Here is a 15397-nt window from a genome sequence, read left to right on the forward strand (position 1 = left end):
AAGTCACCCAGTGAGCTTCATGGCCAAGTGGGGATTAGAGCCCAGTTCTCCTGAGTCCCAGTCCAACAATAACCACTATGGTAGATTGGCTCTAGCTTATTTTTCTTATTTTTCTAATGTTACCAACATGGGTAGCACTGTTTGGATTGCCTGCCCCAGGCACCAAAATGTCTTGGGTTGTCTCTGACAATAGACATGTTCCAGCCAAAGTTGGACTTTGTATATGTGCTACTGGAACAAAATTACATGTAACAGACAAATGCATGGCTTAATAGTCCAGTGGCCCTTTTTAAACTGGTTTGGAATGGAGGGATCTGGAATGGAGAAATGGTAAGGAGAGAGAGATCTTTTCCCACTCTAAATTAAACACACATACACAGTGGCTTCCCCCACCCCACCCCACCCCACACATATATTTGCAATGGCAAATATATTTAAATCCTACAGGGAAAGAAGTCGAAAAGGACAGGGTAGAGGAGGAGAACAGTTGCATGCCCCTCCCCTGCCATTTCTCCACCAAAGCGCCCCCTCCCTGAAGCAGCTTCCTCCATTCAATAAGAGCTGGCAGACTATCATTGCCTACCATCGAGTAATGTATAGTTTAGCCCCAGGTTTCCTTGCATCCCCTCCAATTTTTGATCTCCAAATTAAATCCTCTTCTCTTCAATCTTTTTCTGAAAAGTGCTTCCACAGTCAATGACTTTTCCATGTCTTTTGGCTCCTTTGTCCTGGACAAAGCATTATATATTTCCCCTCGGGGTACATTTCTACTCAGAGAAGATGGTTGTTTATCCACCAAGTAGCATGAAGGCAAAGCCACCGAGACCTGGTCTCCACGTGGAATCAGAAATGGGCGGGCACTCGCTAGGCATCGCAACCACGTGGAGGCTGTTCCATCTGGCAAGGGCTTTGTGTGAAGTGGCTTCCTGAATCCATTCTTTCTTTGTTGTGTGTGATCCCGCGGTGGAAAATCATTATAACTACTTGGGGTCATGGCCCCAGAGTCCACCACTGACCTGACCATGGACCTAGAGGCTGAAGAACCAGTGGTGCCAACGGAGCAGGCTCCAAGCACAAGCACCAATGTGGAACCAGAGACCCCCAAGCCCAAGTTGCTAGAGACTCTTGAGCCTGGGACCCCCAAGCCTATCTCCAGACAGTGGAGGCTGGTGGCTCCAATTTTGGTGGGGCTGTGCATCCATTCTGGGATTCTGTGAGAACCAGCCAGAACTCTAAAAGACCTATCCAAGGTGCTGAACCTATTTTAGGGATGGGATCCAACACCTTGCATAGTTCCTGTGTTGTTCTGGCTGGTTCTCACAGAAACCCATGCTCAGCCCCGCCAAAATCGGAGCCACCAGCCTTCGCTGTCTCCAACCTCAGACCAGCACACCCTTCTACAGGAGCTCCACGTTCCATGGAGCCGATGCACCAACTCCTGCAGCGCACCCAGCATGAGCTCTTTGACAGCTGGAGGCCTGATCCTTTAAGGCTCCCATGCTGTAGGAAAGGGTGCAGTCTGGAAGAGGGCCCTGGACTAACGCATAAAAGGTTTCAGTCTGGGCTCAGGCCATGCCAGACCAAGTTGCTCAAAAGGATATCTCTTGCTTTGCACTGAGCCCCATGGGCTGCTGCTCAGGCAGAGTGTGGACCCTTATGAAACCCTCATGCACGTCACCCTTAGTCACATAGGAAAATAGGAAGCTGCCTCATAACGAGTCAGTATTGTCGGCCCTGACCGACCAACAGTGGCTCTCCAGGGTTCCAGGCAGCCATTTTTCCAGCCCTGCCTGGAGATGCCGGGGATTGAACCCGGGACCTTCTGTACGCAATGCATGTGGTCTTACCACTGGATTATGGTCCCCTCTAGTGAAAACCTCTTGTCCATAAGGGTATTCCAGACACATAGGTAGTGTTAGAGGAGGACATAGGGGGCACCCCCACAAAAAAAAACACCACTCCCCATTCCCAGACCCCGTGGTTACTTGAAGGAACGGCACTTTTCACAGACAAATTATAATTGAACCATAACCAGCGAAATTGAAATCAGGCTAAAATCCTAAGCATGTGAATGTTATCAAATCAAGAGAACTTGCTCGGAAGAAATATTTAGGAACGCAAAGAACTGAGCTCCCCCCACCCGTCTGTGTCCCGTATCAAGTATTTGTTTGTGGTGCTGCCACCGTCTGCACACCTGGGGCACCGACATCACCCAGTGCTTGTGCCCATCTCAACATGTGGAGGATGTACACCCCTCTGTTGGCTGCCCCCAAGGCTACAACAGGGCTAGCAAACAAATCCATGTTGTTTACAGCAACGCACACTGTAGGCTCATTTAAAGATGACGCCTAGTTATGGTTGAACACCATTCAGGGAATAGGTTTTTAGTGACCAGCCAAGGACAGGGAGTCACCCCTCAATCATCCCCCATTCCAAGTTGCATTTCAAGGAGTGTTCACAATGCTAATTACACATGTGAATCCAGCCTAAAGCTATTCTTGGTGGTAATGATAGACAACTGTTTTTGGACCAGAGGAACACAGGTGCCCAAGGCTCTTTCCATCCAAAATAATTATTTTTGTTGTTATTCAAAAATGCTTCCCAGAAGCTATACCAGTTGAAGTAACCAGCATCAATCTGTCCTTCGAGGTACTCGCAGAACATGTTCAATATTGGGCTTGAGGCTTCACTTGATTTCCATTTGATAGCTTTTTGGCACATTAGCTGGAATCTCGACTTATGATGCAATCCTGCACTCAGGAAATCCTGTTGAATTGAACAAGGCTGACTACCATGTCAGTGGCTGTAGGGTTGCAGCCTTAAGGAAGTTCATGGAAGGAACGTTTTCCATCCCCTCCTTGCCACTCTGGTCACCTCCACAGGTTGGGGGGGTCCCTCCTGAGCAATGTGGGATGGAGGTGGGGAGGTGGCTGCTGGAGGGAGGGGAAATTGCCCCAAATCAGGTTTGGATACTAAGATAAATTAAGAAAAGGAAAGTTCCCTGCCGCTCCTTCCCCTGTAGCCCTGCTGCTGATCACATCTTGTTCAGGAGGGGCCCCTGACCCTCTGGAGAGGCTTTGGGGACGTGCAAGCGGCTGTAGGTGCAGCTGGTGCCAGACTTTAGGGCCATAGTCAAGGGCCCTGAGGTCCGGGGGGTGGCGGAAAATGAACACCCATAGGAACAAAGGAAGCTGCCTTATACTGTGCCAGACCATTGGTCCATCTAGCCCAGAACTGTTGACACTGACTGGCAGTGGCTCTCCAAGGTTTCAGGCAGAACTCTTTCCAAGACTTAGCTGGAGATGCTGGGGACTGAACCAGGGACTTTATGCATGCAAAGCTTGTGCTCAAAGAGCTTCTTCAGCATCAGCACCAGGGCTGATGCTGCCTGGCAGCTTCACCACCCTTCTCATTTAAAAAAAAAAAAAAATCACTGTCAAGGGGGCAGCCAGCTGCACATAGTTACAGATGTTCATTTTAAAATATTATCCTTTTCTACAACAAAATGGTGCTTATTCCCAAAGAAATGTGTTTAGCATCAAGACAGCAGAAACAAAGACCATTTTATTCCTGTAATCCCGATGGTGATATGATTTAGGTGAGTTTAAAATGCAAAACTGTGCATGCTCAGGGTCTTTCTTTTTTCCAAATCAGGGCTGGCAAACACTCCCCCACCCCAACGTATCAGGAATGTAGAAGCACTTGTAAAGCATGGAAAGATGGTATGGAGGGGATAAGAGAAATAGGTTAAGTGTGTACTTCACAACTGATGTGGTACACATGGCAGTCTAAGACCATTCACTCCAGGGTCTAAAATAACTGGTAGGGGGACACAGGGGACTGGAATTTTTCCTTTTGTAGGCTTCCATAATTTAATTTTTTGTAAATGTCCTTAATTCATCTTAGGATCCACACCAGGATGCTCCTGGGCCAAATTGAGGTTTCCTTAGTAAAATCAAGCATTTCAAGTGGTATCTGCCAAAGGACATATAAATGTAAATGTATTTACTACATGTGCATGGTGAATTTTGAACAGTTATTTAAAAAATGCTGCCAATTCAAACTGCCATGCATTTGACTATTGCATAAGTGAATAGTTGAGCAAACTATGTTGAAAACATTTTGCAATTAAAGACCTGGGGGGAGGGAGGGTTATTATCACACCTATTATCAGTCAGCCAAATCACAACAGATTGAAGTTCTTATTTTCCTGGAATTTAGGCTTCAGGGGTGAAATTAATGGTAATAGCCCTTTCATCCATTGAAACATACCTTGCTTCCAGTTTGGGGAAACAATCGATGAATCTAATCAAGGTCACAGCAACACCCCCACAGTAGATAATCTATTGCCCATTAATTTGAACTTTTGAGCCTGGGTAATTGATTTTTGGTTGGCTTAAACAGATGTTTCCCCATGGTGTCATGAGCTCAAAGGGTCATATAAAATCAAACTACTTCTGCATGGCATGCACAAAGTTTGGGCCAGACTGGCTTTTTGATCACAGCTGTGGTTTCTACAGGTACTTGTAATTGAGTGCAAATAGCTGATCTGAGCTGAACCCATTGTGCAACCAGCCATGGCACGGTGGTTTTATGTGGATTTTTGAGCCTGTGGCTGCATGGAAACAGTCTGTACTGATCAACGTTTGCAGGTCCCAAAGTTTCAAGAGGTCATGATTAGAGATGGGGGAGAAATCTGTTCAGTTCACATTTTTATGCGAACTCACCAAATTTGCACTACCAGAATCCATACACAAACTGGAATACAGTTCAATGGCAGTACTTGCACTTTTCCGAAGTTTGCAATCAAAGTTCATGCATGAAGAAAATGGATGTGAGAATGTGGTTAGTAACCAAGAAGTGCACACAAATATGCATATATTACAGAGAAGTGCATGCAAGAATGCCTTATCTTTCGGGAAACTGCCTGCAAAAAAAAGGTGTATAATTTGAAAAATATATACAAAATTGAGAAATGCACATAAGAATACATTCAAATTTTAAGAAAAAACAAATTTGCAAACTGATGTGGAAATGGGACAGAAAGAGTTTAATGTCGGAAAAAAGAGAAACTGAGCAGAATCAAACTTGGCAGGACATAGTCATGACCTACAGTCCTAACCTAACCACAGGTTCAAGAGGTCATGTGAATGTTATGAACTCTTACAGGTTCTGTGAAGATCTGAATTCAGTGGCTGGAATTTATCACTCATTTGACCCTTCAGATGCATTTGGGACTTTTTTTCTTAATTCTAGAGGCAAAAAAAAAGGATATTGGTTGCATGGTCATGTTAGTTGAACGGATGCTGAATGGATGACAGAGAATCAGGCCAATCCAGTGATGTTGCCTTGGCTGCCACCACTGGAGGCATTGTTATACATTTCCATTTCGTTTCTGGTTGCCATCCATTCATAATTTTTGAGATCTCTGTCCATAATAAGTACAAACCTTACTACAAATTGAGTTTGCCCATATTTTCTGTGATGCTAGAATCATGTGTCCTAATGACCTTCAATCAGTGTTGCTTTCAGTTTTCCCAAATAAGCACTTGTGGTGGAAAAGAAGAGCTTCTGGGGGCAGCAAAAAGCAAAGAAGGTTAAGTTGCTTTGTGGCAATGTAATGTATATTGTTATGTTTCTCATTTTCATTTTGAAAACTGAAATTGCTGTGTAGATAATGAGGGGTTTATACTGATGTTCAGGCATTAGTGGTATGTTTTATGACACTGTATTGGATAACTAAAATAAACAATGTCACAAGATAGCTATGATTATACAGTTGCCATGGACTGACCCAGGATATCTATCTGTCATTGTTATACTTCGTTATGATGATAAGAAACCCTTGGATAGCCTCCTTCTTTTCCCTACTGACCTGGTCTGCCCATCACTTGTCAGGTTAAAATGGGACATCCCTAAAGCATACATACTGTCCCGTGTATCTCGCTAGCACAGCTTTCTCCAACCTGGTGCCCTCCAGATGCTTTAGAATCATAGAATCATAACATCACAGGGTTGGAAGGGGCCTACAAGACCATCGAGTCCAACCCTCTGCTCAGTGCAGGAAGCCGGATTCCCATCCAAGTACTGACCAGGGCTGACCCTGCTTAGCTTCCAAGATCAGATGAGATCAGGCACATATAGCCCTTTGCTCATCTTGGACTACAACTCCCAGCATTCCTGACCACTAGCCATGCTGGCTGGTGCTGATGGGAGTTGAAGTCCAAAACATCAGGAGAGCACTGGGTTGGGGAAGGCTTCTTTAGACTATGTGCTAGCCTTGGACCATGAAGTTCCTGGATTCCATGACAATAGGTTTCTACCACTTTGTACTCCAACTCAACTATAAAACATTAAGTATATTCTGCACTTTCCCAGAATATGGGGTATAACATCTACCTCTACCTGCTGGCTGTAGAAATTAGGTTTTAACTATCTATACCTATATCTCTATCATTTTATGTTGTTTTTGCAGGAGCTCTATAGGAAGGATTGCAATTTAGCTGCTCAGCTGCTCCAGTGTAGCAAGAATTACGACAGGGCGCATAAGCTTTCCGAGGTAATGTAAATGAACACATCTCTGAAATTCACCAAAGTGGCCTGCTTCTGTTCCTCAAGCCCAATGGAGGGGAGAAGGCAGGATGGAGGGCCTGATGCTACGTTTAGGCAAGAAATGGCACGGAAACCCCACAGAGAGCAGAAGGTTGGATGGACAAGGAAGAAACACAGGGCAGGGGCAACAAATGGCCTTGAATGCCATTGTCTTGGTTGAAAGACAGGGTACAAATCCAACCAAATAAATGCATAAATAAGACTAACTGAGCATCGGTAGCCCACTAGGGTATGGGGCAGCATTCACTAAGAGGAATGGAGAGGAAGGTGTTGGCTGGGGCCTTAGATTGGGATGGCTGGATGGCAAAGCAGTGGGGATGGGTGGAAGTAAATGAAGTCCTGTTGGAACCTAATGGCTGCAAGGCCAAGCTGGAAAGCTAAAGAAAGTCCAACAAGCCCAGTGTGTCCTTATGCTTGGTGTACATATGCGGTAGGTGAGGGTGCCTCCAGTATACTGCCTACAGCACCAAAGGTATTTAAGTCAACCTTGCCCAACATTCCTGCCTAGATTGGGGTGGCCATATCCATCTCATTCTTCTTGTCAGCTTCCCAAGGGCTTCTATCTGGCTGCTTTGGGAGACATAGTACTGGGCTAGATGGACCCTTAGTCTGATACAGTGTGGTAAGATACAGTCTTATGTACTTACATTGCTTTGATTTTTAAGAACCAGGAAGCCATAAAACTGGCTGTTTGTTTCCTCTGCAGCTGGAAGATTAGAGAGATGGGATGAGCTGAGATGGGGTTGAAATGGGTTGGATTCTGTGGGCATCTGCGAATTTCCAAATTGGGATGGGCTGCAGCCACCACACACTTGATCTGGAGGTTGCTTGAAAAGATATCCTTGGAAAACAAAAGTGGGACATTCTCCCACTGCTGATTCCCAGGGGTGACACTGGAAAGTATCGTGTCAGGACTGGCCCAAGGTCAAAAAACATACCAGAAACTGTGACCAATCATCAGGTTTGCACCTTGGGACTTTCAGAATCCAACCTAAGGCTCATGGTCTGGCAAGCAGGAGAACGAGGGACAAGGCAATGGTGGAGAAAGCATGGTCTGCCGACAAAAGGCCGGTCACGGGTCAATATCTCTGAGCGCAGGGGTTCAGGCGATAGATAAAAAGGACTGACCAGACCATGGCTGCAAAGGCCAAAGTGAAGGCTCAAAAAGGAAAGCAGCATAGTGACTTAAGACTGCAGAATCTATGGCCATTGCAAGAGCAAAGACAGTCAATCAGGGAGCCTTGTTCAAGGGATGGAGAGGATGTAGTCAGTCAAGGAGGAGTAGTACTGGTTCCCAGGAAGGTCCTTCCTGACTGGATCTTTGCTTCCTACATGGTTAGCAGCAGTCAACCTGTTCAGAAGAATGTGGCCATTTCCTCGGCCAGCCTCAGGATTTGCCTGAATTTCAAGGTGTCCCTTTGATATGGTAGAGCAGCTTTCCACAAGCCCTGAGGTCAGAAGATTTGGGATAGTTCTTCATTTGAGGTAGATCTCACCAGGCCTCAGTCAGTAGTGTAGTGGTAAATTTTGTGCAGGAGCCCATCATGACAGCCCCCAGAGCCAGACCCCCAAGGAGAATGCAGTCATGTCCTCAACAAGATAGATTAGATAGATAGACAGACAGACAGACAGACAGATGATTGATACATGATGGATGGATGGATGGATGGACGGACGGATCCTGCTAAGGAGCGAATACCCTGTTTAAAAACTCTTATCATAAAACACAGACATCCAAAACAAGCAAATCACTAATAAAATCTCACAATTACGGTTATGGAGCATGAGGGCAAAGGAAAGATCTCCAGCTAGCAGAAATGCAACCTTTAGTTTGTCATTAGAAATGCAAATAATCTTGCAAGGAAGTGTTACCATTTAAGTTGCTAGCATGAATAAGAACCCCATGAAAGAAAACAAAACAGCCTCTGCTTGATTATTTTCCTCATTCTCGGACTTCCTCTATGCTCATCTGCCACGAACAATGGTAAACCCTGAAAGCCTCATTATCAGCTCATTCGTTTGCCAGAGCAAAGAGGGTCTTTCAATTATCTTGGCATTCCGGCCAACAACAATGTCATGGCTCCTGCTGTGTTCTCCTGCCACCCCACTGGCCTCAGCCCCAGAACTTGTTTTTAATATTAAGACTCAACTCTAGAAAAATGTGAAGCAATAATAAACAATGCCTCTGAGCATATTCAGGGGGCACTTTGTTCTTCACTGAATAAAACTGCCCCCTCGTACTTCTGGGTTTAGAGGTCCCAATTCAAGTAAGCTTGAACCCAAGTGTCTTTTTTCTTTATAAATTAACTAGTAGAGGGTAGGTAAGACTGGGGACATTGCAGGAGATTTCCTGACAAAGAACAGAGGCTTTTCTGCCACTTGTTCTCAACCAGTGTTTGATGTCACCTCCGTACTACTAAGAGTTTTCGGGCCTCATCCTATCCTCCTTTGCAGCAGTGGGAGCACAGCCTGTTTTGCTGTGGGCCTGATAAGGGCTATTAGCTTCTCTTCTGTTCTCAGTGCTCCTCATATCAGCCCGACAGCTCTCGATCAATGGGCTAATTAAGCACACATTGTGGTACTTCTGGACACCGATGGTTAAAAAGATTTGTCAAATGAAGGCATGAAGAGTTTTAATCAGATGAGGGCCTCCTAATGTCACTTCTCCTTTTGTGTTTGTTTGTTTGTTATAGTTTATGTTTTACAAGTATTGAAGCACTTGGAGCAGACTAGGTTTGCAAGTGCAACATTGGCATCAGGTTGAACTGGCAAACAAGCTCAAGTCATGCCTTTTTCACAGGGATGTCAGAGAATTCCGCCACGGACCTCGGTGAGGCCACATGCCAGTGCATTCGCATTCCTTATTTTTGGCCGTCTTAGTCTACATAAATATTTACGTAGACTAAGACGGTGAAAATAAAGGGGAATGCAAATAGCGCCCGCTACACTATTTGCGTTCCCCCTTATTTTCACCGTCTTAGTCTACGTAAATATTTACGTAGACTAAGACGGCCAAAAATAAGGAAAGCAAATGGTGGCGGCCATAGCCGCCGCCGCCACTTGCGTGTGCGTTTTTTTTTAACCCAGACATGATAGGCTACGTAAGTTGTTACGTAGCCTATCACAGCTGAATACAGGGACGCAAACGGCGGCGGCTATGGCAGCTGCCATTTGCGTCCCTGCTAGCCAGCGGCCGGATGTCCGGCTGCTGGTGGAGCCGGCTGGCGGCTCTGCAGAATCCCCGCAGAGCGGAGCCGGCTAGCCAGGATTCTGGGGGGAGGTGTGGAGCACCTCTTCCCCTGGCGAGGATTCCGAGGGGAGGGACAGAGCACCTCCCCCCCCCCAGCGGAACCCAGCAGAGCCAGGTAGGCAAGGTTTCGTACACCCCTACTCATGCTTTGTGTTTTCAGTTAGTCCCCTGGCAAAGAATGCCACTATGGCAGGCTGTGAGCCAAATCCAGCCCTCCAGGATGCCCCAGTTAGCCACTCCCATTTCCCTGGCTCCACCCCTTTTATTTCTTTATTTATAATATTTATATACCACTCCACATCAAAGATTTTGTAGAGGTGAACAAGATAAAATAATAAAACCCCATAATTAAAACAATTAAAACGTTTTAAAATAACAGATTCTGAACTTAATAAACCATGGTTGGTCACTCAGGGAAGGCCTCTCGAAATAACAATGTCTTCAGGAGGCACCAAAAGCAATATGATGTTGGCACCTGCCTAACCTCCAAAGACAGGGAGTTCCACAGGAAGGGGTCCACCATGCTGAAGGCTCTTTTCCTGGTGGACTGCAACCAGGCCATAGGTCCATATGGAACCACCAGGAGCAAGCCCTCTGATGACCTCAGTGACTGGGCAGGTTGGTCCTCTGAACACCAATCATTTGGTAGTTTTCTGGCTTTTATGTATTCCCCCCCCCCCATTCTAAAAGGTTGAAACACCTCTCTTAAGGCTTAGTTACTGGCTAAAATAGGCTGGTATTTGGGGGGCTGGCCTGCCTTCAGCGCTGCCCACCATTCGAATGCGAGCCCAGAGAGTTTCTCCATCATGGAATTCAGCACAGGTTTTTTGCTCCTGCAGTATGGGGTGGGGACCGGATGGTGTCATTAATCATGCAAGTTTGAGTGGGAGGAGAGAAGCAGCCATGCTTGTATACGGCCAAATTTTTGCGGCACTCCAGAATTTTATGGAGTCATGGCCTATGCTGTGCACTGCATGACTACCAGTATAACTAGACAGATGGAACCACCACCACCCCCATGCTCTGGCAATAATCCACAGTAATCAGATCCCAGCACAATCCTGTGCAGTTGCTGCTACATGGCAGTAAATCCTATTGGGTTCAGTGGTGCTTACTCCCAGGAAAACATTCTTAAGATTGCAGCATTAATTTCCTAGACTTCTTGAAAATTAATGTAGGCCTCTGGTCCCTGAAGCATCTTTATTTTATTTTATTTTATTTTATTTACAATATTTATATACTGCTCCATATCTAGAACAGATTTTGGAGTGGTGAACACAAGAGATAAAACAGTACAGGGATAAAAAGATTAAAACACCAGATTAAAATTATGCTATTTTTAAAAACAGAATACCAATAAAAACTGTGACTCATCAATTAAGGAATGCCTCCTGGAACAGTGCTGTTTCCAGGAGGCACCAGAAACAGCATAGCGTTGGTGCCTGCCTGACCTCCAGAATTCCAAAGGGAATTCCAAAGAAAGGGGGCCACCACACTGAAGGCTTGTCTCCTGGTGGACTCCAATTGAGCCATAGGACCATGTGGAACCACCAAGAACATGACCTAAGTGACTGGGCAGGTTGGTAAGGGAGAAGACGCTCTCTCAGGTATCCTGGTCCCAAGTTGTTTAGGGTTTTGTACATGTTTCAAGTCATACCTGGGTCCATCCCCAATTCACTTCCTTCTTCTTCATGTTACTTCCTGCAGGAAATTAAGATAATGAGGAGGGATCCATTTCTAGTCTCAAGGCCTGAGCAGGATCTTACATTCTGGCTACGGTCAAAAGCTGAGACTCATGGGGATTCAATTTGTGCATACCACACAAAATTGGTCTGTTGGGGGGCAGGGAGGTGTCCATGTTGAGTTACTTTGCAACCAACCTTGGCCACTTCAACGTATTTGTAATTCACCTCTTCACTCAATGGGTTCGGTGGCTTGATTTTATGCTGACACTAGCTGTTCAGCAAGATAAATGCATTCCTAGGATTCAAATCCATTAGCACATTGCTCCTGCAAAACACATCATTCGAAAAAGTAAATCTTGCTACCATGGACAGCATCCCTTTCCTCTTTGTTGATATTTGCCATGGTAACAGTATTTTTCACCTGATAGCCATTTTTGGCCTCACTGCTATATAGCAGTACCACAAAAAACATCACAGTAGCACTGAAATCCACAAACAACACGTGTGCTTCTCTTTCCTGCAGTTCAGCCTTTCTCCTCACACTATAATCAGGGCCATTGCTGGGTCCAGCACTTGGAAAATATTGAGCAAAATCATGTCCTTGGCATATATATGGTTCTAAACCACGAGAGAGACATACTTCCACTTAACGATGGAAATAAGTGAACACAGAAACCTGAATTGTCAGGATTCATATCTGGATTGCCAAGTTGCAGATGTGTTCCTTGTTGAACAGCAATTGGTCTGTTCAACATATTGGCTTGGGGGTGGGGGGGTCAAAAGGAGATAAGCAAAGGGGAAAGGAATGTTTTTTATTGCAAACTACTAAAACCTATGAGACAAGATGGGATATAGGCCTGTTATCAATAAACAGCTAAATTCCTTAATCAGCCAAGGCAATCAGCCATGTTTGCATGTCGGAGTCCATATTTCTTTGAGGAAAGGAACTATATTATTTCCCTTCTTTCATTTTTTGGTTATTAAGAGTTTATTAGTTTGTTTTTTTCATTTTCCAATATAATATGAACAGTGAGACTCCCCACCCCACCCCACCCCACCCCACCCCATCCTGTCCTCAATTTCCTCCCCTTTAGGTTTCCACCTCTCTTCTTCATATTGTCCTCTACTGAAAGAGTAAAGTTTTCATGTCTATAAGTAAAATCAATTAAGCAAAAAACTGAATGAATAAATAAATAGTTACAAAGAAAAATAAATATTTTTTTTTAAAAAAAGGATTGTATCAAGCACTTCTGTTTGCTGGCCTGCACTGTAATGAATCACATTACTTTGCGTATCATTTTAAAAAATCCCCATATTAATTGGAATTAATTTTCTTTTAGTAATTTGGTGTAATATAATTTTTCATGAGCAGTTAAGGACAATAGATCCTGCATCCAACTGTGTATATTTGGGGTTTTATTTGCTTTCCAGTTTTATTTCTAGAATATTGTAGTTATTATTTGTAGAATAATATGCTTAGCTGTTAGTTGGCCTCACCAAACTATGCAGTATGCCTCCCTTGGCAAAGTCCCATTTGCCCCAAATGTATCCCACTAAGGCATGGACATCTTTTACATTGAGTGAGGTTTCCAGGACCATTTTCATCTTGGTTAGGACATCAAGCCATTCTTTCATTTTGAGAGTCATGTTTACTGCTTTCAGTAGCTGGGGTTTCTGAGTCACGCAACCTATGCCTTAAGACGTTCCTGTCGACAACAGTTTTATCCATCTTTCTTCCCCCTCCTCCCGTTTGTTACAGCTGCCATCAGAATTTCAGGAACGTGTCAGCATCCACCTAGAAAAGCATGGATGCAGCCTCTCCGTACCTCTGTGTCATACATCATTTGCTGACAACATACCGACATGCGTCATTGCTAAAGTCCTGGAAAAGCCTGACCCAAACAGCCTTTCTTCCCATTTGTCAAGCTCATCAGCCAGAGATCTTGCCTTCCAGGACTCCGTCGGAAAGCTCAGCCAAAGACCTCAATACAAGTCTGACATCTATTGCAGCGATACAGCTCTTTACTGCCCAGAAGAGAGAAGAAGGGAAAGAAGGCAGAGTGTTGACATGCAAGTCAAAGACGTTGGGTTTTTGAGATCCCAGAATTCTACAGACAGCACGGTTGAAGAAGATGGCTTCCATTCCAGTTTCTCCCATGAAGCTTTTCCAGAATATGTTACCTCTCTGCCTACTTCTAGCTCCTACTCCAGCTTCAGTGTAACATCTGAAGAGAAGGAGAATGCCCAAGCTAGCACATTGACTGCCTCCCAGCAAGCAATCTACCTGAGCAGCCGGGATGAGATGTTCGAAAGAAAGCCATCTTCAGGTTATGACCATCAGGGGAGCCCAAGGTTTGCCAAGTCCAAATCCATTCAGCACATGGAGCTGGCCGATGACCACGAGAACTCCCCAACCTTCACTAGGACTATGTCGCCTTATGCAAGCGAGCCTTACCACTTCTCGGCCATAACTACCCAGCAAGCTTTAGCATCACAGCAAATGCGCAGCGAGTGCAGGGATACCCATTTATCTGAAGAGGACCTCCCAGGACGGTGGAGGCAGCTGAGCGTCGAGGACATTGGTGCCTATTCTTACAGGAACAGTGGTAGACTTTCCCCCTGCAGCTTTTCGGAGCAGTATTACAGAAGCCCCATAAAGAAAGCAGACAGCCGGTCGAGTCCCATCTATGCTAGTTACAAAGGTGACAGCTTCTCAGAGGGAGACGATATCTGTCAAAGCAGGCTCGTGGATTCTTGCTTCCTGAGAACAGACAGCAGTCTGAATATTGACATCAGCACTAGCTGTAAACAGGACAAGTTGTCCTCCTACAAAACAAAAGAACCGAGAGACAAAAAGAATGAAAGGATCACAGTCCAGGTGTGTAGTAGCAAAAGCATGGACGGCAGCCCAGTGTTGAAAAGAGAGTATGTTGATGTTAGTCCAAACAGCTCAGCCGAGTCCCTCAACCAGAGTTCTATGGAGGCTTCAGAGACCCATCAGTCTTCCATCGAGCAAGGAAGCCATTCAAGCCTTCATAACAAGCAGCAGCAATTTCAACGGACTGGAAGTACAGGCTTGAGTCGGAAAGACAGCCTCACAAAAGCACAATTGTATGGGACCCTCCTCAATTAAACATCTTCCAAAGTTGCAATAAGGAGACAAGAAACAACAAGGACAGTGGTGACCCTTTGATACTTCTAGCATAGTGTAGGCTTCTGAGAAACAGAATTATTATAAAATATATATATATTCATATTCACAATGGTACTGTTTTCAAGGGAGAAAAATAATCCAAATCTGATGAAAAACAAAACAAAAAAATTACACGGCACTTTTCACACGATGAGTTTTCCATCTTGGATACCAACCCTTTGCCCACTTTTATAACCTGAGATATTTTTATAAACAAAAATTGTATTTATTAGACTGTCCTTCGTACTCTCAAGCGCTTTGAGTGACATTTTTTGTCCCCTTCAAGTAGGTTTCTTATTTATTTTTAGTGCATGAGGCCACATGTGCCTAAACTCTTGGAGAAAAAGGGTTTAAAAGAGAGAGGGAGAGAGAGAGAAGGAAAAAAATCCTTATCACAAGGACAAATCAAATCCCTAAAAGATTCTTTTAAAATGTGGATTGTGTGCAGTGCAAGATGTACAAGAATGGTGATGTTATAAAGAAGTCTATTTTTAAATGAAATGGAATCAAAATGACCCACTAAGTTATTTAATACAAAATGTATTTCGGAGTAAAAACAACTGGGGGGAAAAGCTAATGCACAAAGTGATACAGATATTTTGGTTCATCTGTCCCATTGTGTTTCAACTTCCCCACCCTGTACACTACCTCAAAATT

The 15397-nt window shown here is 44.6% G+C and overlaps 1 protein-coding gene across 1 annotated transcript in view; it reads left to right on the forward strand.

Annotated features, from left to right (window-relative positions):
* BEGAIN (brain enriched guanylate kinase associated) overlaps positions 1-14680 on the forward strand; it is a 168127-nt gene extending 153447 nt beyond the window's left edge. Inside the window, exons 7-8 of the mRNA XM_084843477.1 lie at positions 6476-6559; positions 13307-14680. Of these exons, the coding sequence (XP_084699603.1) occupies positions 6476-6559; positions 13307-14680 (1458 nt within the window). The remainder of the gene's footprint in view (positions 1-6475; positions 6560-13306) is intronic.
* Positions 14681-15397: the final 717 nt, after the last annotated feature.

Source organism: Heloderma suspectum, chromosome 1, assembly GCF_057233095.1.
Source record: "Heloderma suspectum isolate Gila_16-S chromosome 1, 16-S_ref, whole genome shotgun sequence".
Lineage (NCBI taxonomy): Eukaryota > Metazoa > Chordata > Lepidosauria > Squamata > Helodermatidae > Heloderma > Heloderma suspectum.